General features: G+C 31.9%; 4 protein-coding genes and 1 long non-coding RNA gene across 5 annotated transcripts; 4 read left to right on the top strand and 1 right to left on the bottom strand.

Moving 5' to 3' along the window:
* The first annotated feature begins 594 nt into the window (after nt 1–594).
* On the top strand, nt 595–1,642 carry LOC122606062 (ethylene-response factor C3-like). Its single transcript, XM_043779025.1, has one exon. The coding sequence runs from the start codon at nt 683–685 to the stop codon at nt 1,361–1,363; it is 681 nt and encodes a 226-aa protein (XP_043634960.1). The 5' UTR covers nt 595–682; the 3' UTR covers nt 1,364–1,642.
* Nucleotides 1,643–4,643: 3,001 nt separating this feature from the next.
* Nucleotides 4,644–6,340, bottom strand: LOC122606065. The gene is made up of 2 exons (XR_006324788.1): nt 6,101–6,340; nt 4,644–4,891 (listed from the first exon to the last, which is right to left on the bottom strand). It is a non-coding gene; the product is annotated as an uncharacterized LOC122606065 (long non-coding RNA).
* On the top strand, nt 4,846–5,864 carry LOC122606063 (ethylene-responsive transcription factor 1B-like). The gene has a single exon (XM_043779026.1). The coding sequence runs from the start codon at nt 5,012–5,014 to the stop codon at nt 5,639–5,641; it is 630 nt and encodes a 209-aa protein (XP_043634961.1). The 5' UTR covers nt 4,846–5,011; the 3' UTR covers nt 5,642–5,864.
* An 8,745-nt stretch (nt 6,341–15,085) lies between the features above and the next one.
* On the top strand, nt 15,086–16,023 carry LOC122604447 (ethylene-responsive transcription factor 1B-like). The gene has a single exon (XM_043777341.1). The coding sequence runs from the start codon at nt 15,201–15,203 to the stop codon at nt 15,792–15,794; it is 594 nt and encodes a 197-aa protein (XP_043633276.1). The 5' UTR covers nt 15,086–15,200; the 3' UTR covers nt 15,795–16,023.
* A 2,861-nt stretch (nt 16,024–18,884) lies between these two features.
* Nucleotides 18,885–19,787, top strand: LOC122603992 (ethylene-responsive transcription factor 1B-like). The gene has a single exon (XM_043776868.1). It carries the CDS (start codon nt 18,983–18,985, stop codon nt 19,595–19,597), a length of 615 nt encoding a protein of 204 aa, XP_043632803.1. The 5' UTR covers nt 18,885–18,982; the 3' UTR covers nt 19,598–19,787.
* Nucleotides 19,788–23,939: the final 4,152 nt, after the last annotated feature.

Below are 23,939 nucleotides of genomic sequence, written 5' to 3'. Positions count from 1 at the left end.
TCAATTAAGTTTTCAATTAATATTTGCTTTAAGTTATTAACTTCTCGGCCGGGATGCCATCTGCCATGCAGATTTCAGAAACACCGTGACGGTCTTACGTACTACACTTTAGTATTTTCATATGGGAAACAAAAAGTATTAAAAGATAAGCAAACTCAATGACAAATTAAAGGAATTGACTGGTTTTATTTTTTCCTCTTACAAAGGAACTGGTTTGAATATGTAGATAACCGTCAATCAGTCTTACGGATTATAATTATAATATATACTCATCAAATAAAAGATTGAATGACTTCACCAAAAATTATTGATACAATGTGTGCAATTTCCTGTGTAAAAAGGTGAAAGTTGGATCCACTTCATGACTCCTCAGGTACGTTTTTAACAGTATGTAGTTGAATATTCCATAAACTGTGGTTAATTATGAAGCCTGACATCATATGACAATGACCAGCCGCCATGTGCAAACAAAAAACAAAAAAATAGTTTGACCATACCTCATTTAACTCGATCCTTATACAAAATATATATGACCCATTCATGCACCACGTTCCTTTCCCGAATTTGTATATATACTTTCCTAAACTTCCAAAAGTTGTATATCAAATTAACAAACCTTTTTTTATTAGTAACAAAGAAAAAACCAACCAAATCTATATTATTTTAAGGGAATATCATATATATGGATTCCTTACTTTACCAATACTACTCTTCGCCGGATGAGTACACCTCAAGTAACTTGTTAAATATTACTACTAACCATCCAACACCCAAAAATCACCACTACTCCCAGCTGCCTTTCAACGAAAACGATTCCGAAGATATGCTGATCTTCGGAATCATAGACCACACGGCCGATGGCCAAGAGCTACCACTAGACCAAACAAAAAAACTTAAAGAAGAAAAAGATGTGTTTTTTGAGACGGATGAGAAAGAGTGTAGTTATAGAGGCGTGAGAAAGCGGCCATGGGGGAAGTACGCGGCCGAGATACGTGACTCCACACGTAACGGGGTTAGAGTATGGCTAGGAACATTTGACACGGGAGAAGAGGCGGCTTTAGCTTATGATCAAGCTGCATTCGCTGTCCGTGGTTCGGCGGCTGTCCTTAACTTTTCGGCGGACTTAGTTTACGAGTCTTTAGTGAAGATGGATTATAAGTACGAGGAAGGGAGTTCGCCGGTTCTGGCACTCAAAAGGAAACACACCATCAAGAGGAAATCTATGTCGAAGAACAAGAAGAAGAAGAATGATCAGAAGGAGGTCGTCAAGGTGGAAAATGTTGTCGTTTTGGAGGATTTGGGTAGGGACTATTTGGAAGAGCTATTGTGGTTTTCTGAAAGCTGTAGTAGTTCAAGTTGCTGAAATTTGACCCCAAAAAATTGAAAAGAATATACTTAAGAACTATATATTTAACTTTTATTTTAATTACACACATACACCATGAGCGCGCATATATATAAACTTATGTTTTTGGATAAATATGTTGTTTTCAAGTTGAGCGACAAAGGGAGACGTAAGTTAGTAATGCATGTTGGGACAGATTGGATAGTGCCAAATTAAAAAGTATATGATGTATGTGTAAATATATTAGATAACCATAATAGTATAGATTGGATCAAGATACCACCAACTTTTAATATAGTTTCTTACGTGTATTAAGTTTAATATTGATATTAATAATCATAACTATTTCAAGTAGTATTCAAATGTCATGTACGGTGTATATGATTAATTTCTATGTTTAGTAGTAGCAATACACCATGAGATATGATGAATATCTTCAAATTAAATAAAATTTTCATCTAATGTGTGAATTGAACAAGATAATCAACATATCCATATTATATTATTATCGATCAAGTTCCATATATATTGATTTAAAAAATATATGAATTCCAATCATAACAATAGTAGTACGTCTATTGATTGATTGTATGCGATCATACTATCGATTTCAATATATAGTTAAATGAAAAAGGCCAGAAGTACGTTATTGTATGTCTTCACACACAAGGAAACAAAAGATGATCGATTCTCCGCAAATTAATTCATTAATTAATTGGGAGTAGCTAGTAACTAGCTAGTTCATCTTCTACTCCTACAAGTATATTCTGGCGGTAATATTATTTCCACGTTGGCCATTTGTACTGATTTCATATATAGTCAAATATAAATGTTAGACTAGCTTTTTCTTGAATGCCATGGCATATATGGCATGGTATGTTATTAGCAAGATGTTAGGACATGGGTAATTTGTACACGATGCACGTTATAGAGAAAAACAAGCGTCACAAGCTAGACAACAATAATGTTAATCCGTCCTAGATGTATATATATATTCTAGCTAGAGCAAAAGACCGATCGATACCAATTAAATTAAGTGATTTAATTTAATGTCATCAATTAATGAATTACAGTAATATTTATCGCGAGACTTCATCACCCTGAACACACAGGAATTGAATTCCTGTGTTTCTACAACGTACACCATAAAGAAGTTTGGATTACCATGAATGTCAATCATCTTTCTTATGATTGTCTGAAAATCTTAGATTGAATTGAACTTACTGTTCCGATAAAAAGTCAAATTTCTGACGCAGCGAGAAAAAAAAATAAAATTGAACCTGTTAATTATAAGAATACCCATGAACAACTCTTCTAATAATCGTTGATTCAAAAAATACCGATAATTAGGCAATTTCCCACATTAACACACTTGTGTATAGGGACGAAAGGAAATAACATTTCATATCATCAAAAATTGATTTCTAACATAACTTAACTCCCTATTTATAGATGAGATTTATGATAAGAAATTTATGAACTTAAATACTTAAGAAACTAAAAACTCTAATAATAAAGAGAAGAAATTCTAGATGATTTCACACCAATCTAGATGCTTCCGCATCAATTTCATTGTTGCAGCGCGCTAGCTAGGTTGCAACGCTCGTAACATAGAATTCCCAGCTAGCTAGCTACGTACCCGCTCAAAGTCTCAAACCTCATTGCCAAACACATCACCTTGATCGACCTCGGCCGCTAGCTCTGTCTACAACAATTTTTCCAATAACTTGTTTTTAAGCTGCACCACTTTGGTTCGCATGCTGGATCTCGCTCATCAAGCCCTGGTCTCTATGTGCCCGGCCTCATATAGTAGGACGATAAAAAATCAACCTAGCTAATCACTTCGGGAGACGTACTCGACCTACTTGGTTGGTCGACTCTTCCAAATCTGCTCGGTTTGACTTCGTTTATTCAGACTTTTCCTGTTGCTCAATGTGGAGAAGCCGCAATATATATATATATATATATATATATATATATCATGAATGCTTTCAAGACAAGATTAAATCGGAGGCCTTCTTCCATGAGATCATATATATCGTTCCCTTTTGTTTTAATTTTAAGGATACGATCAGGAACAAAACTACAGATTAAAGTACAAACATATATATAGAACGTACAACAATATATATATATATTTGTGATGCATACACAGATCATACTCAAGTCACATTACTACAATTACACGCATAACATATCTGTATTAATCATGTACCAAAACTAATTAATTGAACACAATAATTATTGTATTAATAAGATAATGACACTACCTACGCTCCTCATATACGTGTTATATAAGAAACTAGAAATGGTCAACGTTTTCATAACTCATAAGCTAATGAATTTAGTTAATGTTTTTTTTTTTTAGAACATTTATTTAGTTAATGTTACAGATGGTGAATTGATGTGTCGAGTTTAAGTCGATCATCATGAAAAATAAGCTCCAGGTAAATATTAATCCATCTAATTAATTTTTTTTCCCCTGATTATATGAATGATAAGCTATATTAATTAACCAGTTCAAATTTTCTTCAATCCATATGAGTTGAAGCCTTTCAAATTTTTTTAACTAATTCAATTATATAACAGAGTACCCAAAGTTCATCACGAAGTAGACCCTGTTTGCCGTGATATATAGTACGTTACCCCTTCAAACAAATTATATAACAGATCGAGTACCCAGAGTACCCGGTATTATTAAAATATATATTTGATTCGAGTAAAAACTACCATATCTATCTCTAATCTATTTACATTATGTTTGCCGTGATATATAGTACGTTACCCCTTCGAACAAATTTTCTGATCGAATTACTGTACGTATCATACACAAAATTGCATTGTGTCGCCCCACGTCTCTACCTCGATCTCCTTTCACCGTATACAATGTGATCATCAAATCATGCCAATTAAGCTAGCACGCCGAGACAGCCTCCGATAATCCGCGTTCTCACAAGCTAATTAAAGTCCATATATATATACCAAATGCATTTCTAGCTAGCTAGCGCTTTAATATGGAATACCAATTATATTCAAACCCATGCCAATCATTTCTTTAGTTGGTTTGACTTGCCATGCTGGATAATTAAATACTACTGTACGAATCCATTTGAATAATATGTTTCAATCATTGGGGTACGTGATTGATTCAATTTATGTACAGTTTTTACTAATTAAGGTAACTCGAATGCATTGTTATAATTCAGTAGGTCCATATATATATTTAATCATCAGTTTTTTTAGTTTGTAATTTTCTGTGACAAAATTCAGTCGTTCAATTAAACTTGCAACAAGATTCTAACTTTTATAGCAACATATATTGATGTATACCAGATCAGCTGATGAAATAAAATATTGTGATCAATGTTTTGAGAAAAAAAAAAGTCATTTGGTAGTAATGTCAGCATGATTATTTATTTTAGTCTTCTGACCAGCCGCCATGTCCAAACAAAGTCGTTTGACCATCTGACCTTCTTGCGAATACTAACTCTGAGATCCATGTTGCCACGAACGATTCATTCAACATCTAGCTCTTCGATCTCTTTCCTACATATAGAAACACATATATAAATACCAAATCATTTCTATATATAGAAACACAAAAGTTAATACCAAATTAATCAATAAAATCCATCACTTTTGATCGATCGATCGTAAAGTTGAAACATGAATAATCGTCCCAATTTCTACCACTATTACTCTGATTTCTCATGTAGTGATAATAACAATTCACATCATCCACCCACCAATAATCACTTGCTTCCATTCAACGAAAATGACTCCCAAGAGATGCTTCTCTTCGGAGTCATTTCAGGCGCTCAAGCGCCGCCCAGCATAAAGCAAAAAGAGTACTGTTTGGAGACGAAGAAAGAGTGTAGCTACAGAGGCGTGAGGAAACGGCCATGGGGGAAGTACGCGGCGGAGATACGTGACTCCACACAAAACGGGGTGAGGGTATGGTTGGGAACATTTGATACAGCGAAAGAGGCGGCTCTAGCGTACGACCAAGCGGCTTTTGCTGTCCGTGGTTCTGATGCTGTCCTCAATTTCTCGGCGGACATAGTTTACGAGTCTTTAAGGAAGATGGATTACAAGTATGAAGAAGGGAGTTCTCCTATATTGGCACTTAAAAGGAAACACACCATCAAAAGGAAATCTTTGATGATGAAAAAGAAGAAGAAAGAGATTAAGGTCGAAAACGTTTTCGTTTTGGAGGATTTGGGTAACGACTATTTGGAAGAGTTATTGGGGTTTTCTGCAAGTAGTAGTAGCAGCAGCAGCAGTAGTTCTAGTTAATTGGTGAACATATTAAAGTACTTTTTTCTTTTTATTATTTGTATTTCATTCACTTGAACCTTAAAATTAAACACATAAACATACTGCTAGTATAGCATGCATTGGTAAAGAAAATAGGAAGGATATATGTGGATACAAATATTGGCAAAAGGATCTAATTAATGTAAAATTAGCAGGAATTGAAATAATTTATTAAGCTGTAAAAAGTTACAATGTTGGATCATATACAAAGATAAACATACATACATAATTATATATGTTATACTTAAGTTATGTATCCATCTATCTCTTTTTTAATTTCTACATATAACCGAATGCAATAACTATGTATCCATCGATCACATGATATATACATATATTTCATCTGAAAACTACGTACAAGGAAACAAGAGTGTAAAATCGAGTATGAGTCATCATATTATATATACATTGTGAATGAAATAACTCGATCCAACGCACCTGGCCACTTGTCGATTGATCCTCTATCATTAATAGGTAATTGATGCAAGAGGAGATCACAAACAGATCGATTACAAGGAGTTGATTATCCCCCCAACTAAGTTGCTTTGTGTTTTACCTATATATATATGCTGCCACAGTATATATAGCAACATACAAAATAACTTACACATTAGTAGTGATCCAAATCTATATATATTTCATTTAGTACAATTTAATGTCTTTTCTCTTTGTTTTTAGTTATTTACTCTCTGCTTTTTTTTATATATTTCGAATTGTAGATTATCTCTGCTTTTACACATTATACTTCTCCGATCATATATCATGAGTCACGCTAGCTTGCTAGCTAGTGTGATGGGCGGGTATGTACGTTGCCCACCCTATATATGTACGTAGGACCGACCTTGTCAACTATATGTTAGTATGTTGTTTAAAATTGCAAGTAAAACTAGTATGAATGAATTGTCATTTAAGTTATCATGTATAGTTTTGGACAGAAACGGTCGCTGCGGAATGAATGGATATGTTATTAACAGTTTATAATTTATCTTTGATTATAATAATTGTTTGATCATGCTGAAATTTCTAATTTTTTATGTTCTGTAATAATGCTTTAATTTTTTTGGCTAGACATATAGTGTGGTTGCAAATATATCTAAAATTCAAAAGATGATTATAATACTACTAAGTTTTCTTTTCGTAAGAGTTCATATCATCCAGTAATTAGGTTTCCACGTTGTTTATCTTCCTTCAATTCACATGTCCCTGCTCCTTACTTTTGGGCACAATTTTTCACTTATTAATTAAGCCCTTAATTTTTCTTTAATTGTATGATTATCGTCACAAAATCCAAATATATAATATAATGCTTTACTATAGAAAGTAAAAAGAAGAAAACACTGTAACATGTGGGCTCTACCTGTTTCCCCTTTTCTTCCTCCTTTCCTCTCTGACTCTGGCTGGGACATGCTTCATTGAATGAGTCTAGCTCCTTTATGTTTTCTTCAAAAAGGTCTTCTAACTATTAAAAAAAAAATGAGTAAAATCCAGCTATGTTTTGTTGTGGTATTATTAAGATTAGTAGCGTGATTAACTAGAAAATAAATCTGTACGATGCTCGTAGACACCCCGGGAACATATTTCACCCAAAGCAAAATGGTTTCCTTTTATTCTCTAGCATTTGATTTATCCAAAAGCTTCTCGTCAGGCTATTTTTAGTTACCTTTTTACTCTTGATTTTTGCCGGTAATCAAACACATCGGTGTTTGACGCTGAGGAAGCGGAAATTTGGTCGGGTGTATCGGATGCAAAAAAGAATGTAAACACATTCAGGGAAAAGTTAGTAAACTTGTGCATAGAAAATTTGTATTATGCATAAAAAAAAAAATGTACCGACACCACATGTGTTTTAAGGTACTTAGAGCTCATGGTATGTGATTTATAAGTTTAAAATAGTTTTAGGCAATTTGGTATGTTTTCTATCGAGAGTTAATTTTGGAGATTAAGTTAAGTTGGTGCATGGAACAGAGGAAAGAAGTTTATGTATAGAAGCAACTAGCTTTATATCTGTGCGATGCAGCGAGTCATAGGAAAAAAACGCTGGTTAAGTAGTGGTACCTGCGCGATTACCGGATCATTGTACCTATGGCTATGTGTGTTTTAGACGGCGGAGACGGCGACGGTTTTGCGGGGCGGTGGCTATGTGTGTTCTAGAGGGAGGCGGTTCTCAAGGGATGTATGTGTGTGTTTTGTTCTGGGGGATATATGAGTATGTTTTTTGGTATAATATGTGAGCAGCTTTAGGGCAAGGGAGACAAATTGGGCGTAATATTTTCTTAAGGGTATTTTCGATATTTCAAGATTAAAGTGTTTGGTGGTAGTGTAAATTAAAAAGGTAAAATAGGGAATGTAAAGGTAGAGTGTTTAATTTGGAAAGGGTAACTTGTTTATATAAGGAATTATAGATAGGTTAGGGATTTTTAGTATGAAAACATGACATATAACGGATCAAGAGTCCTCATCCCTAGCTCCATGTGTGTGGATATCCAATAATATGTATATATATATATGATGTCTCTTTATTTATCATAATTTCAACTTAGAGTAAGATCGAGTTGTAAATTTATTGCCGAGAAAAACGTATAATATGCTTGCAATTAACCCGCATATATATCCTTTGTGATGGTGGATTAGGCTCAACCAACCGGATCTGAACCGGATTATACCTTATTTTGTGGCATTATTTGCTTTTTCCATGTACTTTACTATTCGATATATATAGTGATATATTGATATCTTGTTCTGATTATCGATTCTTTCCAATGTACAAGTATCCCATTAGTTAAGGATATCTTTTTTTTTTCTTGAACGATAATTAATTATTAGCAATACTTAATACAGTAGTAACTTAAATTTTAGAGAAAGTTCATAGCACCATTTGAGATTCATTTGACCAATTGAAGGCCGCTTTTATACTAATATATATCAAAATGATACCATATAGTTTGGACTATTCGGTTACCTTCTTTTTTTTCTTCTGAAAGTTACCTTTTATTTAAATAAGCCCCCGCAACATGCAGGCAGACCAACATGCTTACATCGATCACTCCTCCCAACTAACTGAAACTGGTTTAGCTCTATTCCTATATATAGTTTGGTTACTTGTAGAGTTGTAGTCTGAAATCTTCATTATCACAGTGTCGTTTCCTACCTTTTCACGCCCTTCGACTATATATGCATCATATATTTGCTATCTGTATTTATGATCGATTGTACGTAGGAGTTGACTTTGTTAACATGCATGATTGGATTGAATTATTTCAAAGGCTTCAAACTTCACATCCCCAACCGATTGTTGCTAAAGAATTAATTGTCTACAACATGAGGGTTCAGCTACTTTTACTCTAATCATTCAAGTGTATGAGATAGAGATAACCAAATGGTTGACATTCACAATGTCAAAACTCGAAAGCATTAAATGAAGGATTATTAGTTCACCAATAAGCTAGTAACAATCAGTCATATTTATTATATAGTTCACTTAATATGAATAAAAAAGTTATACATTTTTATATGAAAAACCTACTTACTGAATTTTATAGTAAGTGTATAACTATTTAATGAATCTTAACGAAAGTTTTGAGGTTTCGTTTAACAAAACCCTTAAGATATATGAGTATGTTTGAAAACGAGACAGTTATATGTCTACGTATTTTGTTGTGGGTTTTAGTAGTTCTCTACATATAGATCAAAGAAAAAGAGATGGTGAAATTTTGAAATATCATCCCTTTATCCATGAGGTCTTGAGTTCAAACCTTGGGGAGGACATTAGAAAGTCCCTTTATGAAGGCTTGGTTTGGGTATACCAATGTTCAAGTCTGAGGGGCTAGAGTTTAACTCCTATTGATCATCGTGTCTTCGGGCGGATTAATAGGGGGTTTTCCCCATCAGGTATTTGAAATAGGTATTTCTACTTCGAGGGAGCTCTCTAACGCAGACCCGGTTAAGACAACGTATGCTAGACCTTCTGCTGTCGAATTACGACACGGAGACACGGAGTTTCCAGCGAAATTCACCATCCTGGGTGATGGGAACCGTTTCAGGAATCGAGTTTTCCAAAACAGAAATAAAATCGTACACTTTAAAAAAAAGAAGATATAGAATAAAAAGTATTTGAAACTTAAGTGGTAAAACTTAAGTATCATTGAAGCGAGTGTACCACAAACCACAATGGGGTGTAAAAAAAAAGGATACCATAATAAGTTTTGAAAAGATTTTGATGCTAACAATCTGAACTCTAATAGCCTAATTGCCATTAATTCGTTGTTATATGCTTAGTAAAGTCTGCATATTATAATTTATACCTTAAATATTTCCAAACTCAAAATAATATGAACGGGCCTTCTTTTTATCTATATTTCTGTTTCAGCTCTTATAGGGCTGCATTTCTTATTGGGCTTGGAACTTATTTGTTAGGCCTTTTCTATCTATCTATATTTTTTGGTAACTTAAAGTGTATACTATATACTCCTTTTATTTTAAACTTCGCCATTTTTCTTCTTTGTTCGCTGTTGCACGTTTGTTTTAAACGCCGTTTCTTGTCCTTGGCTGTTCGACGGTTGTTTAAACTTATTTAAAGCCATCATCATAAATCAGATACTCTTATAAGTAAATTTTATAATTCGATGGGTGTTAAAACTTTTTATTAATGGTTTTAGAGCATATGTAAGGATGGAGTTTAATAGGAACCAAAGGGGTTGTGACCTCTCCAAAATTTGTCTTATGATGTCTAAATTTATACAACTATTTATAAATTATTACTGCTTAGACCAGCGCGATGCACGTTCAATCGTAAGCAATTTTTATAAACGTTATTGATTCAGCAATTATAAACATAAGTATTTATAAACATAAGTGTGTTAGCTTATAAGATCATAAACGGGAAAGTAGATTACAAAGCGTCATATCCATAACATTAAAAATAACAGACTTATACATTAGCTAATAACGTTATAAACATAAGTTTGTTTATCTTATTACAATATAACTAGACATTAAAAAGTCACAAACAACATACTTAAATATTACATTTTTCGGTTTCATTGAGTTGTCTCATCTTCTTGTAAAATTCAATGAACTTATTGTATTCATGACATTATTGCAAGAACATGATGAATTATTCCAGAGACATTAATGCTTAGATTCGCGATGCGCTTCCAACTTTATTTTTTTTTTCTAAAGAATGTAACAATATATATTATTGACTTGGATTGTTTAATTGTATTTCTATTATTAGGTCAAATCTAAAAAAGTTTTAAGCATCAGGAAGTGTAGGAGTTTTTCTAATGAAGACTCCACATACCAAAATAGCTACCATCCTTTCAAACCTGATTACAATCATTCACCCATATTGGCTGATATTCTTGAGTCAACTGTAACGATTTATTAGGTCTAATAGAAAATAAAAGATAAAAGAAGAAGTCAAACTCCGCAAATGGTCTTTTTGGGGATAGAGGGACTTGAACCCTCATGATTTTTTTGAAATCGACGGGCTGGACATATTTACTTATACATGAATCTCTTATGTTATAGTCATAAACAGGTTTAGGTGGGAAACAATAAAAATAATTTGAATCCTAATTAGAAAGAACGAACACAAGCACCAAGCACTAAAAAAAGTTTGTAGACATGAGCCAAAACATAAAAAACTGGCCCATTATTGTAAAATAAAATAACAATGTATTAAAAAATGAGAGCACTATAACAATGTTCATCTTATTTAAGCTGTAAATGATTGGATTGCTTCTTTTATAGTTTTTATATATGCTCACCTAGCAGGCTAGCAGAGTCTCTATCTTACACTATTCTGTAACAAATTTGATCATCATAGCCCGTCCCTGCCACCCAGTTTGACACCGGTGATCAAACTTACTACTACTATATTCGAGATAACCACATAATTAAATGTAGAGTTGCACCAGTCCCAGCCCAAATTCTCACGTTACCTAACCTGGCCGGCACACCCATTTGGCCAAGGTTAGTCACTCTTGCTGACACCCTGCAATATAGTAATGAGTAGGTGACCCTAGAAAAATTCTTAAAAGTTCTAACTACTGGAACATAGTGCTAATGTTTGACTTATAGAATAAATATAGCTGAAGTGAATCAAGTTGATATGTCAGATTGTCAATCTACTTTTAAAGTTAAAATATGATGATAAGTTAAAGTTAGTAGTTTGCAGTATCATGTAACCATATGACACACTTCACCTATCGGTTGTTTGAGGTGTTTTTAAAGGAAATTGTGCATCTAGTTTTCTGCATATCAAATTATCATCAAAATTATCACTATCACCACAAATGCCCAAATACACATACATCAAAATTGGCTGTTCGACAGTTGTTTAAACTTGTTTAAAGCCATCATCATCATAAATCAGATACTCTTATAAGTAAATTTTATAATTCGATGGGTGTTAAACCTTTTATTAATGGTTTTAGAGCATATGTAAGGACGGAGTTTAATAGGAACAAAGGGGTTGTGACCTCTCCACAATTTGTCTTATGATGTCCAAATTTATACAACTATTTATAAATTATACTATGAAAGTTAATAAAAACTTAGCTTTATCATCTCCAACAAAAAAATTTCATATTATTGGGCTATTCATTAATTCTTGAATATTTAAGTTATCTTCATATATTATATGCTCCTTAATCTGTATACTATGCTTTAGTTGCTTTCATTTTCATAAGATGTACCCCACCACTTGCGTAAATAAACCAAAACACTGCCATCACTAAAGGTGAAATTTATAAAGCTAAACATTGACCACGAAATTGTGTCAAGTTCATAGGATCATTTACAATTAGGAAATGATTAATCCTTTTAATTAATTAGTCTAAATATTTTTCTAATTATGAGATGATGCGGTGTGAAAAAATCAGAGTGCAAGATTAGGAAAGTGAATTAATGGATAACACATGTCACCTTTTTATAGTTTTAGATAGATTTTTAGACTAATCTTTAAGAGGATTTCTCATTTTTCTTTACAATAATATGAAAATGTGTTCACACATGGTCAATTGACTTGATCGCTAGCTAATTACACACACATGCAGAACAGTACGTTTTCATCCCATAAATTTAGAGAATTGATAATAGTAGCATAAAACTTTATTGATTTACCATATTTATGCAATATGTGTTTGTATAGTCAACTATAAATATTATACTATGTGGTAACTTTATTAAATTCGATGGTACTAATATCATCACCTATAAATTTAACAATGGATACTAACAAGGAATTAGCTTAATGGTAAGGCAAACACCTGGTGACCTTAAGGTCTCAGGTTCGATCCCCGCTTGGGGCAAAAAAAATAATAATTCCTTTAAGGTACTCGTTACCAATGAAACCTAGACTCATATGTGAAGGATTATTCTTTTTGGTACATTTGTGTTTTTTATAAAATTAAATAATTAATAATAAGGATTATTACCTCTGAATGTAACTAAGTATGACAAAATGTCTATGTTATGTAAACATCTTGTAAAATGTCTATGTAATGTAATGAACTTTCAAATCCTGGTTATGAGATGTACCCGGATATATGTAGCAACCATATAAGCTGCAACGTGTAAGTTTTTGATTGGTCAGATACATTTAATAATCGGGATTTGAAAGTTTATTACATGATATAGACATTTTACAAGATCTTTATATAACATAAACATTTGATTATAGTTAGTTACATTTATAGGTAATAATCCCTTAATAATATTCTTAATAATTTGATATAACGTAATCCATTAGGTTTGTATCTTAGCTAGATTAAACTCGCACGTTGTGTGAGACTGACTAAGAACGTAAACTAAAATTAACTGATAATTACATGATTATTCATAGTTTATGATAATATAAAAAATAATCAATATACAACTGATACATATAATAAAATTAAAATTTATAAATATATAATATATACTTATCAAATTTGTTAAAGCATGACTAATGAAACGTAAATATTTATAAATCATAAAATTATTTTTCAGTGATCTATATATATATATATATATTAAATATAATATAAAAAACAATCTCATTTAAAACAATGATCATTATTTTTTAATTTTTTGAACGACACAGTGATGATTATTATTGAATTTATAAAAAGACGTGGTCTAAAGCATATATAAACATATTTGCGCTCATATATTATCAAGATACGGAATCTAAGTTATATGAAGATAAGTTACAAATATAGATTTAAATATCAAAAGTATATGTGTGAAATTGATAAAGTAAATTTCTAATTTAACTTTGATAATGTAATCTGTTAGTAAAATATTATATGTAATTATCAATATAATCTAGTTTTATATTATATTAAACTTAGATTATATTATATTCCACATATAAAGATATCAAAATACAAAAGAAAATAGAAAGAGATAAGCTACGAAGATTGACAATATATTATCAATTTCTTTTAATTAGTTTTAATATTCAATGAACATCTACCGTAATTTGCAAAATATAAATAAATATTAAGTTAGATCAGGTTGTTTGTGCATCATATGAAAAGTTAGAGGTCATGAGTTCTAATCTTGTATTTGACTTTTTTATTTGTTATTTAAGATTAATTAAAAAAAAACAAATGTCCACGTAGGATGACGTGGTAAATGAAGTGTCATGACATCCAAGAAAAAAGCCTAGTTGGCATAAAAAGAGAAGTGTTACCTAAGAAAAAACATATCCTCTCTTAGTTATATAGAGAGATTTCATTGTTAAATTTTATCAAATGTCATAATTAAGTTGTTAAAAACATTATTAGGTTAATTTTTAAAAATGATATATTTTTTTAATGGAACAAAATATAAGTATATCCTATTTGGAAAATGCTAGGTTTACAAACATAAAGTTAATATGTCATGTAAATTGTACCAATGATATTTGATTGTGTTTTCTCTCTCTTCTTTCCCCTCTGATTTTAATTGGTAGTTCATGAGTTTGTAAAAAAAATTTTTGTATTTTGTTTGTCACTCTAGCATCTCTCATCCTATTTTGATGTATTTAATTATCATGATGTACAAGTTTAATTTTACGAGCCGTATAAGTCAATTCTGCATATGTTGAGTACATGTATGGCAACCAATGTTACGTACTAATATCACCTCCCTTCTTTTATTATAAGTAGTTATATTTATCGAGTAATTAATTATATATGCCATAAAAAATGACATGGAAGAGGTCAAACATCAAATGACATGTCAAATAGAATTAGCGTCTGACCAGAGCCACCAAAATCTGCTTTTTTGACTCGCACGTGCATCTTAATTCTCCTTTGAATATTCCACTAACTCCCGCTTTCTACTAATTCTTCCCAACGTATATATATAGTAATTAGAATAACCGCTCTCTTCAATTCCCATAGATTATATAGATACAACTCTTCTGGAACTTCCACCAAACACCAACACAACAACTTATCATATATTGCATCTCGATCATCACATACAAAAACAAACTCAAACTCTCATTCTCATACTATAGCTAACTTTTCGATCAGTCAAATTAATTAACTATATATATATTTCCATGGACTACTCTTCATTCTATTCCAACGGTAGTTCAAACCAACAATACCTTCCTTTCAATGAAAATGATTCCCAAGAAATGGTTCTCTATGAAATGTTGCCACAATCTTCTTATGGCCAATCCTCACAACAACATACCACATCTTCTCCACCCGAAAAAATTAGCTACCGAGGGGTTCGTGCACGGAGATGGGGTAAGTACGCAGCGGAAATAAGGGATTCGTCAAGGAATGGTGCTAGAGTTTGGTTAGGCACATTTGATACACCTGAAGAAGCTGCTTTGGCTTATGACCAAGCTGCATTGGCCGCCAGGGGTCCAATGGCGGTTCTTAACTTTCCTGTAGAGACGGTTTACGAGTCCCTTCAAGCTATGGATTATAGATACGAGGAAGGAAGCTCTCCGGTTTTGGCGTTGAAGAAAAGTAACTCAATGAGAAGGAAAGCGGCGGTTAGAGAGAAGAAAAGAAAAGAGATGAAACTGGATAATGATAATGGTAAGAATAATGTGGTGGTATTTGAAGACTTGGGTGCTGATTATTTGGAGGAGATTTTGAGTCTGTCTGAATGCCCCGGTTCTAATTGGCAGGAATCATGAGCAGCTGATTGAACTGCAGATCGAGTGTCTCTATATATGTTGATTCATTTATTTATTTATTTGAGATATATGCAGTTTTAATTTTGTTTTTCAACTTAATTTTCGTATATTTGTGAAGTTTAAAGTACTCGTAATTAATATTGAATGAGTTAATTCGCTACGTAGGATGTTTTGATCTGTTGATCATTATCAGACTTGGATAATATAATTAAGATAATTTGCTTTTGAACAGCAGTGCAATATATATTATATACTCTAGCAAGATGCTAAAAGATAAGAGTAATATAGTAGAGTTAACAAGAGAATGGATTGATCGACTCCAATCTAACGAGCTAAAATTATAGTTTTTGCCTTTATTTATAATCCAATTAAAAGAAAGTAGTACTATTTCATCAAAAGTAGCCTCCGATATGATTTTGTATTGATACTTTGGAAGCATGTGTGGTTCCTGTTCTTTCAACCCAAAGAGCAGTTTGTATAACGACATCCAAGTGCATCTTCTTCCTATCAGCCAAAGAGATGAGAGATTTTACCGAGACGATCAAAGGCATATTAAGATTCCACGAGCTAAGGTACTTATATGATTTCAAATTGAAGTTGATAACTTGCAATGTAGAATAAGTGCAGACTTAATTGGCTGATATATGATGCAAATTAATTAATTCAAAGTTTTGTGTCCCAAACAACCCAAGTCCCCAACATGCCAATAATCATATAGATGCAAGATCATATCATCATGATCGTGCATATTATACACGCAAAAACTAATATTAGAGGAAACGTACTATAACATTATAGTGAAAAGAAACACAATATATATGTTAATTTGTTCAATTCGGAAAATGATCGTTGCATGAAGAACTAATTAATCATATTATATTTATATTAACATTAGTTCGACCTGGTTCTTGGTAACCACTGAATTTGATCGTTCCTTAATATACTTGACATTTTCAAGCATTAGATCAAATCAGGAGCGAAGCCAGGAAATCCGGTTGACGGGGGCCGGAAGACGAAAAATATTTTCTTAACATTTTTAGTGAACTTGGTTTGTAGTTGTAAAATGTAAACATTTTTTTGTGAATTTCAATTTGAAATGTTTGTATCTTCTAATCTTCAAAGTAAGCTACCACTTTTATAAACAACAGATAGTTTAGGGTCTAAGTTATAAATAACTTTATTAATAAATGAAGGATAAAGAAAAAATCATCAGTCATCACTCTCGTCTCAGTCTTCCATAAAAATCCTCCATCTCTAAAGTTACTGATACATACAACTATACAAGTATACAAATCCACCACCAAAACCTTTTTTCTCCGTCTTAACCTACAACTACATATAACTATCTATCTAATCCCACATACATATAACTATATATTTGAAAATATATATGTTGACTTGTGTAATGTGATGACTGGAACCTGCGACTTCTGGCAAAGATCTAACTAGTTGTTGGGGGACCAAGCACCCCGTGTAGTTCTGCCCTTGGATCAATTATAGAATAATGAAAATCCAACCTAAAAATTTTCTTAGCGCTACATGATCACAACACACTGGAAAATTAGCATATAATATCAAAAAGAGATATTTATTATCAGAAGGCCGGACACACGCATGGTATTCGTGATCTTTTAAAAGAAAAAATGATTTCTACATGTACAATCGTGAAATCGCACGAAAAATTATGCAAGATTTACTTCAGCCCGTTGGATAATACATATATTACTTTGAGAATCAATACCTTTCAACAATCACATACACTTCTTTCGGGAAAAAGAAAGCTATACATAGAGCAGTTATGTGTAATTCTTGTATTCTGAGTATGTATATATCTTCACCAATTAAGCTCATTCATATGTCTTAATAATTAATCACAGGAAAGTATTCTAGCTTGACGACCTAGCTAGCCATGCACATACTTTTTATCCATTCAACTATATATGGAGGTATTTTCAGAAATTAAAAATGAGTACTTGAAATAAAGAAGACCGGCAGTATCCATTATTTAAGTGATGAAATGATAATCTAAGAATTATTCAAACAACCAATTCATAGAAAGTTTTTCTAGATGCATGCATGTACCACTACTTTATGCGGCTAGCTTGATAATACTAAGCTTTTTTGTTTACCTTTGTGTAAATAATAATGTTATTGAAAATTCAATAAAGAAAAGATATTGACTATGTTTTACTTTTACTTGTTAACTCTAATGATTTAATATTTGTGTTCACACTGCACGTTCAATAGTTAAAACTCAAATGCAGCCCTACCTACTAGCTAGCAAGTACTAAAATTGAATTAAGATCGATCTTCATCTCGTTAAATCGACACATGTACAGGAAGAATAAAATGAAATGAAACTAACGAACGAAAATCTATTGAGAACCGTTACAGTGCTGCATGCACTATGCTAGCTAGCTGCAGTGATATGTCCACAGACCACAGTTTGCACTAGAGAGCAATTCGATCGACTTCTAGGAGTTGTCAAGACGCTGTAAGGTTTAAGGTACGTAGTAAAGCTTACTGTTTGTTTAATTTGGTGCATTGTAATATAAGTACTAGCTAGCACCCCCTAAGCTTTTTTCTACATATATATACTAGCTAGTATCTACCTTAATTAATTTATCGTTCAAAGAAAAATGATTTATAGAAACTAACACAGTTTTTTTTTTTTTTTTTTTGTAACATTAAACTAACACACTTATATCATGATCTCATCCAGACCTCAACAAATTAATAAAATAAACTATCAATTAGCTGTTTCTAAACATATTCAATCTTAATTTGAAGTTAAGTAGTGCGAATGAACGCTAAGATTGAATAATGCTTAGATAACAAAGATCTTAAAAGTTGGAGTGAAACTACTACTAGCTACAGTAATTAATTAAGCTGATGTCAAATGATAGCTACTGTTAGTGTGACAAATGGCAAGAGCCACCAACAATTCTACTTTTTTGACCACCCACACGTGCGGCTTCAGGTCCTTTGAATATTCCACTAACTCTATCTCGTTTTCACTTATTTTCTTTTCTATTTATCTTCTTCATATTATAACTGCTTTTGTGTGCCTATATATAAGTCTTGTAACTAACCCGTTACACTAACCAACTTATTATCATTGCATAAACATCAAGCTAGCCACAAATTAACACTTGGTTATACAGTATACTTAAAAACTATCAATTTCCATGGACACTTCATTCTACTCATACACTCCAAACCAATACCTTGCTTTCAACGAAAACGATTCCGAAGAAATGCTTCTTTACGGAATGTTGTCCGAGTCTTCTACTTACCAAGATCAAGACGATCAGTTGTCAAACCAAAACTACACATCATCGGCATACCCAGCTGATCAAAAGATTAGCTACAGAGGCATACGTCCACGAAGTTGGGGTAAGTTTGCGGCCGAAATAAGGGACTCCACACGAAACGGTGCTAGAGTTTGGTTAGGTACATTTGATACACCTGAAGAAGCTGCTTTGGCTTATGACCAAGCTGCATTTGTCGCTAGGGGTCCAATGGCGGTTCTTAACTTTCCGGTAGAGACGGTTTACGAGTCCCTTCAAGCTATGGATTATCGGTTTGAAGAAGGGAGTTCACCTGTTTTGGCATTGAAAAGGAGTCACTCTATGAGAAGAAAAGCAGTAGCCAGAGAAAATAAAAGGAAAGGAATAATGAAAGATGATGATGATAGTAAGAATAATGATGAGGTCGTTGTGTTTGAGGATTTAGGTGCTGATTACTTGGAAGAGATTTTAAGATTGTCAGAGATCAGTTCTACTGCTTCTAATTGCTGGTGATTTAATCTTCTATATATATATCAATAATGTAGTAATATACTAGCATATATACTAGCCGCGTAATACGCGGCGGTAGCAGATAGTTTATAGTAGATTGTGTTATTTTGATCAATAATCAATTGTGATAGTCTTCGATAATTCTCTGTACGTACCTTGTGTTAATTATTTAATACTATAGTTCCATATTGAATATGTAAGCATTTCTGTTTTTCGTGTTGATCATGTTATACTTTAACAGTGTGTAAATGACCATATTGCTCTTTATTTAATATGAGAATGGATAATCTTGATTTAATATGTTAAAAATGGATAGATCAAGGTTTATCTTAAGTTAAAAGTTGAAAGAGTTTTAAAATTTGTAAATAAGGATATTCAATATGTTTTTATTATTTATATATAAGTATAAAGGGATGGTAATATAAGGCTGTTAGGTACCTAATTAATTTTAGGTGTGACATACTCACATATTAGTTTTCTAATCCATTTAAACATTTATTCTTTAAACAAAAATATTTAAAAAATTAATTTGTGAAGGATTCCACACCTAAATTTAAGTATCGGATAACCTCATATTCATTTTTCCTTTATGTATTAATATAGATATTGACCGGAAGATATAGTAGAACATGAGTGAGTGATTAAGCTCAGTGTGTGTCCTATTTGTCACGCTTTTGGTTATCATCATGTATATATGTTTTAACTTTTTTGTATGATTGTTTGTCTTTGTGAGGCTAAAAGTAATGGATGAGTCTATTTATTACGTGGGCTCTTTTGTTTTATTTGACTATTGACTCATATATCTATACTCTCTTAATAAGCAAACTACCTCACCTCTCTTTTAACACTTCTACCTTTAAAATGTCTTTTATGCCCTCCTAATTTACACTACCCTATTTTTTTCTCCATCACGCTCATTACACACACATACGTTCATCCGATTTCTGATTTTCTCTCCCTCCCCCCTTCTCTGATTTTCTCCCCCCATAAACACCATTCACCACTGCCCCAAAAACCACCATCAAACCACCATCCACCGCCGCCGGCTTATTTTTTTTTTTCTTTTTCATTGCCGCCGCCTCACAAACCACCGGCGTTTTTTTCTTATTCCACGCTGCATCGCGCGGGTAGCTTTGGTAGATTTCCCTCAACGCAATCCACAGAAATTCCACGAATTCTTTGTATTGGATAACAAATTAACAAGGGTCTACCACATGCCTTATTGCCTTCCATTCTCAAAAATTTATGGATATAAAGTTGCTACACCGCGCGCCTACATGTTTTAGCAAAAACTTTTTACCAACGGCCTTGATTACGTCCAAAAGATGAAATACGTGATACAAAACTTTGATTTATTACATCTAAAAGTTCACGGCATTTTATATTACAAATATGATAAACTTTTTATTATCAAGAAATAGCTTAAAGCAACTCGCTAACTGTACATCTTTATTTAAAACAGGAGAGAAAGTACCGCGCGTTGCAGCGGTAAGATAGTGGCGGTGATAGGTGATAGAGTATGATAGTCAAATGCCTTAGTCGTACAGACTCCGCCTTCAGATTTAAAAATTCATCAAAAGTATATCTAATGAAAGAACATTAAATTTTAAAAACACTCATATAATATAATGTTTATAATTTATCGATGTACGGTTTTTGAGATAAAAGATTTTGAATGAATTATATAAATAAAATAAATTATGGATGAGAGAGAGAAAAAATGAGTAGTCGAGATTTGAGAAAAGAGAGGAAATGAGCGGTTGAGATATAAGGGTATTATATGTATATTAGGTGTTGATATTCAAACTAATGGATAAAAAAGGGAGGCAAGTTAGGAACATCAAGGTTTTTTTTTTTTTTTTTAAAATGTAATTAAATACTTTATAAAGTAATAGAGATAGAGATTAAATTAAATTAATGGTGATTTTTGTTAAAATCTAGATTTATTTAGTTATAATTAAAGTTTTAGAAATGAAAAATATGTAGTAAAAAAAAGTTATGTAATTTTTGTTATTAATATATTATAACTTGATATTGATATAAAGATAATGAATCGACTAAGACAAAAATACATAAAATAAGATTACCATTTGGGTTAAAACAAAAAGAAATTTCAAAAATTTATGTTGAAAGATAACTTTCTTTAATTCTAATAAAAGATTAAGAATTTTAAATAAGCATTTAATATAATGGGTTTTTTTTTCCATATATATAGGGGTTGGGTATTGTAAAACAAGTATTAAAGTAAAACAAATAGGACAAGATCTTGTCCCTTAAATCATGGTTAAATCGATGCACGAAGATTCATGAAACAATTGATGTACTCTGATTTTTTTGATGCACGGTGATTATCACTATAGAAAAACCTATTGTTTTATTTGTTTTACATTAATACTTGTTTTATTTTACCTAAAACCCATATCTATATATCTATTAAAAGAGTAGTTATCCTAATATTTTAAAACATCTTTCAATTTAAAGCTATTTTTAAAAATTGACACATAAGCTTTTATCCATTGTGTCATTTTTATAAATTTTTATAATAATTATCTTATTTAAACATATTTAATGAATTCCAAAAATTCTATATATGGCAAAGATATTTTAATAAATTCTCATCAAATATAAATAATAATAAACTATTTTGGGGTTTATGGAATTTGTTATGGTCATCGTTTGATTTTGACAAAAAAAAAATTATTTAGATTTTTACATGTATAGTCAACTTAATCAGGTTCAATAAAATTATTAACATATAAGTTTGTTTGTTACTCACGCATATAAATTATACTCGGTAATTTATAAATAAACTTTTTATCATTAAACCAATTCTTTTTATTATCCGTGTCAAAATTATTTTTAAAAAATAAATTTAATAACCGCACATCATGCGGGTAAAACACCTAATATATATTTATATATGACATCATAAATCAAAGAAATTTTTTATAAAAAAATATGTGGATTTGCCACATAATATTTTTTCTAAAAATACTTTAGGAAGATAATTTTCTTTTATTTATTATAAAGATAAAAGATTTCGTTAGTTTGGTATAAATTAAATGAAATTTGATAAAGAACTAGACCGTACTTATGCGAATCGGCTAGCCATTAATAACTTTTTGTTGGTATTTACACTTAGGTGAATCGGCCATCTGGATTGGGCAAAATACATAACTTAATTGGGTAAACCTATTTGGAAACCATCAAACCAAATACATTTCTTTTATTTATTTATTTATCTATTTTGTTCAAACTTATAATATAATATCTATTACTAAACCTATTAATCATTTAATTGTAAACCAATTGTATCCTTAGACTTATTCTGGAGCAGTTGTGTGAACTATGGTTTGTAAGCCATTGCTTATAAACGTCCCCATGGTGCGTCCCAATCACCAAGGACGCAAGACATTAACGGCATGGTGCATCCGGTTAGAGCGTCTTCAAGGGAGAGTGAGAGTCCTCCCGAGGACTATCAAGGACGACGAAAGTGGGGTCGCTGTAGGCTTCTTTTTTTTGTTTTATGTGTGTCTAGTGTATATATATGTGTATTTGTATGTGTGAGATAAATTATAAAATAATTGATGATGTGGAGAAGAAATTTAAGGAAACTTGTCTTATAGACAGGGGAGTCCTGAGGTAAGTCTTAAATGATGTGATGCTGATGTGGCGGTGAAAAAGTCCTGAAGACAGAGTCCTTATAAGGAAAGGCCTAAGTGTTTAGTTAATATATAAATTAAGGTGATGTCGTCTAATTGTATTACAGTTAGAGCTCACTTATTAAGTTATTATGCGCCAAAGCCATCAAATATATCCTTTTTTGACTGATTAACTCCTTTGAAAATCCCACTAACTCCCATTAATTTTCAACTAGTCTTTTTTCTTTCATATAATGAGTGGCTTGTTGGCGCCCTATATAAAGCAAAAGACTAATATGTCATTGCATTAATCATAATATCATGTTAGCAAAATCCATACAACATTTCTATCCAAGAGAATATCATTCATATTGCCATAACCATAAACCCAACTTTTGACCCTCAAAAAAACAGAGCTAGAGGTAAGTAATTAATTAACAGGTTTTACTATTCTTTCTTGTTTTATTAACAATATAAGTAGTTCGATTCTCTCAGCCTTCAATTGTTGTTGTCCATCCTTTCAATAATTATGAATCGACAATAGATCAAAGATATGCTTCTATATGTAGTTTTTGAAATATATAAGTGGTACCAAAAAAAAAAAAAAATAGAGAGAGAGAGATGTACATGTACATGGACTAATAAATACGAGTACTAGATAAAATATCATATTAGAAGATCATACATTTTCGTTTAAAAGAATT

Source organism: Erigeron canadensis, chromosome 6 (assembly GCF_010389155.1).
Source record: "Erigeron canadensis isolate Cc75 chromosome 6, C_canadensis_v1, whole genome shotgun sequence".
Lineage (NCBI taxonomy): Eukaryota > Viridiplantae > Streptophyta > Magnoliopsida > Asterales > Asteraceae > Erigeron > Erigeron canadensis.
Note: the sequence above shows the minus strand (reverse complement) of the source record. Positions and strands in the feature narration are given on the sequence as shown.

What these genes read in the sequence shown, in the direction of transcription:
- LOC122606062 (XM_043779025.1), top strand. Translation starts at nt 683, where the DNA reads ATGGATTCCTTACTTTACCAATACTACTCTTCGCCGGATGAGTACACC.
- LOC122606063 (XM_043779026.1), top strand. Translation starts at nt 5,012, where the DNA reads ATGAATAATCGTCCCAATTTCTACCACTATTACTCTGATTTCTCATGT.
- LOC122604447 (XM_043777341.1), top strand. Translation starts at nt 15,201, where the DNA reads ATGGACTACTCTTCATTCTATTCCAACGGTAGTTCAAACCAACAATAC.
- LOC122603992 (XM_043776868.1), top strand. Translation starts at nt 18,983, where the DNA reads ATGGACACTTCATTCTACTCATACACTCCAAACCAATACCTTGCTTTC.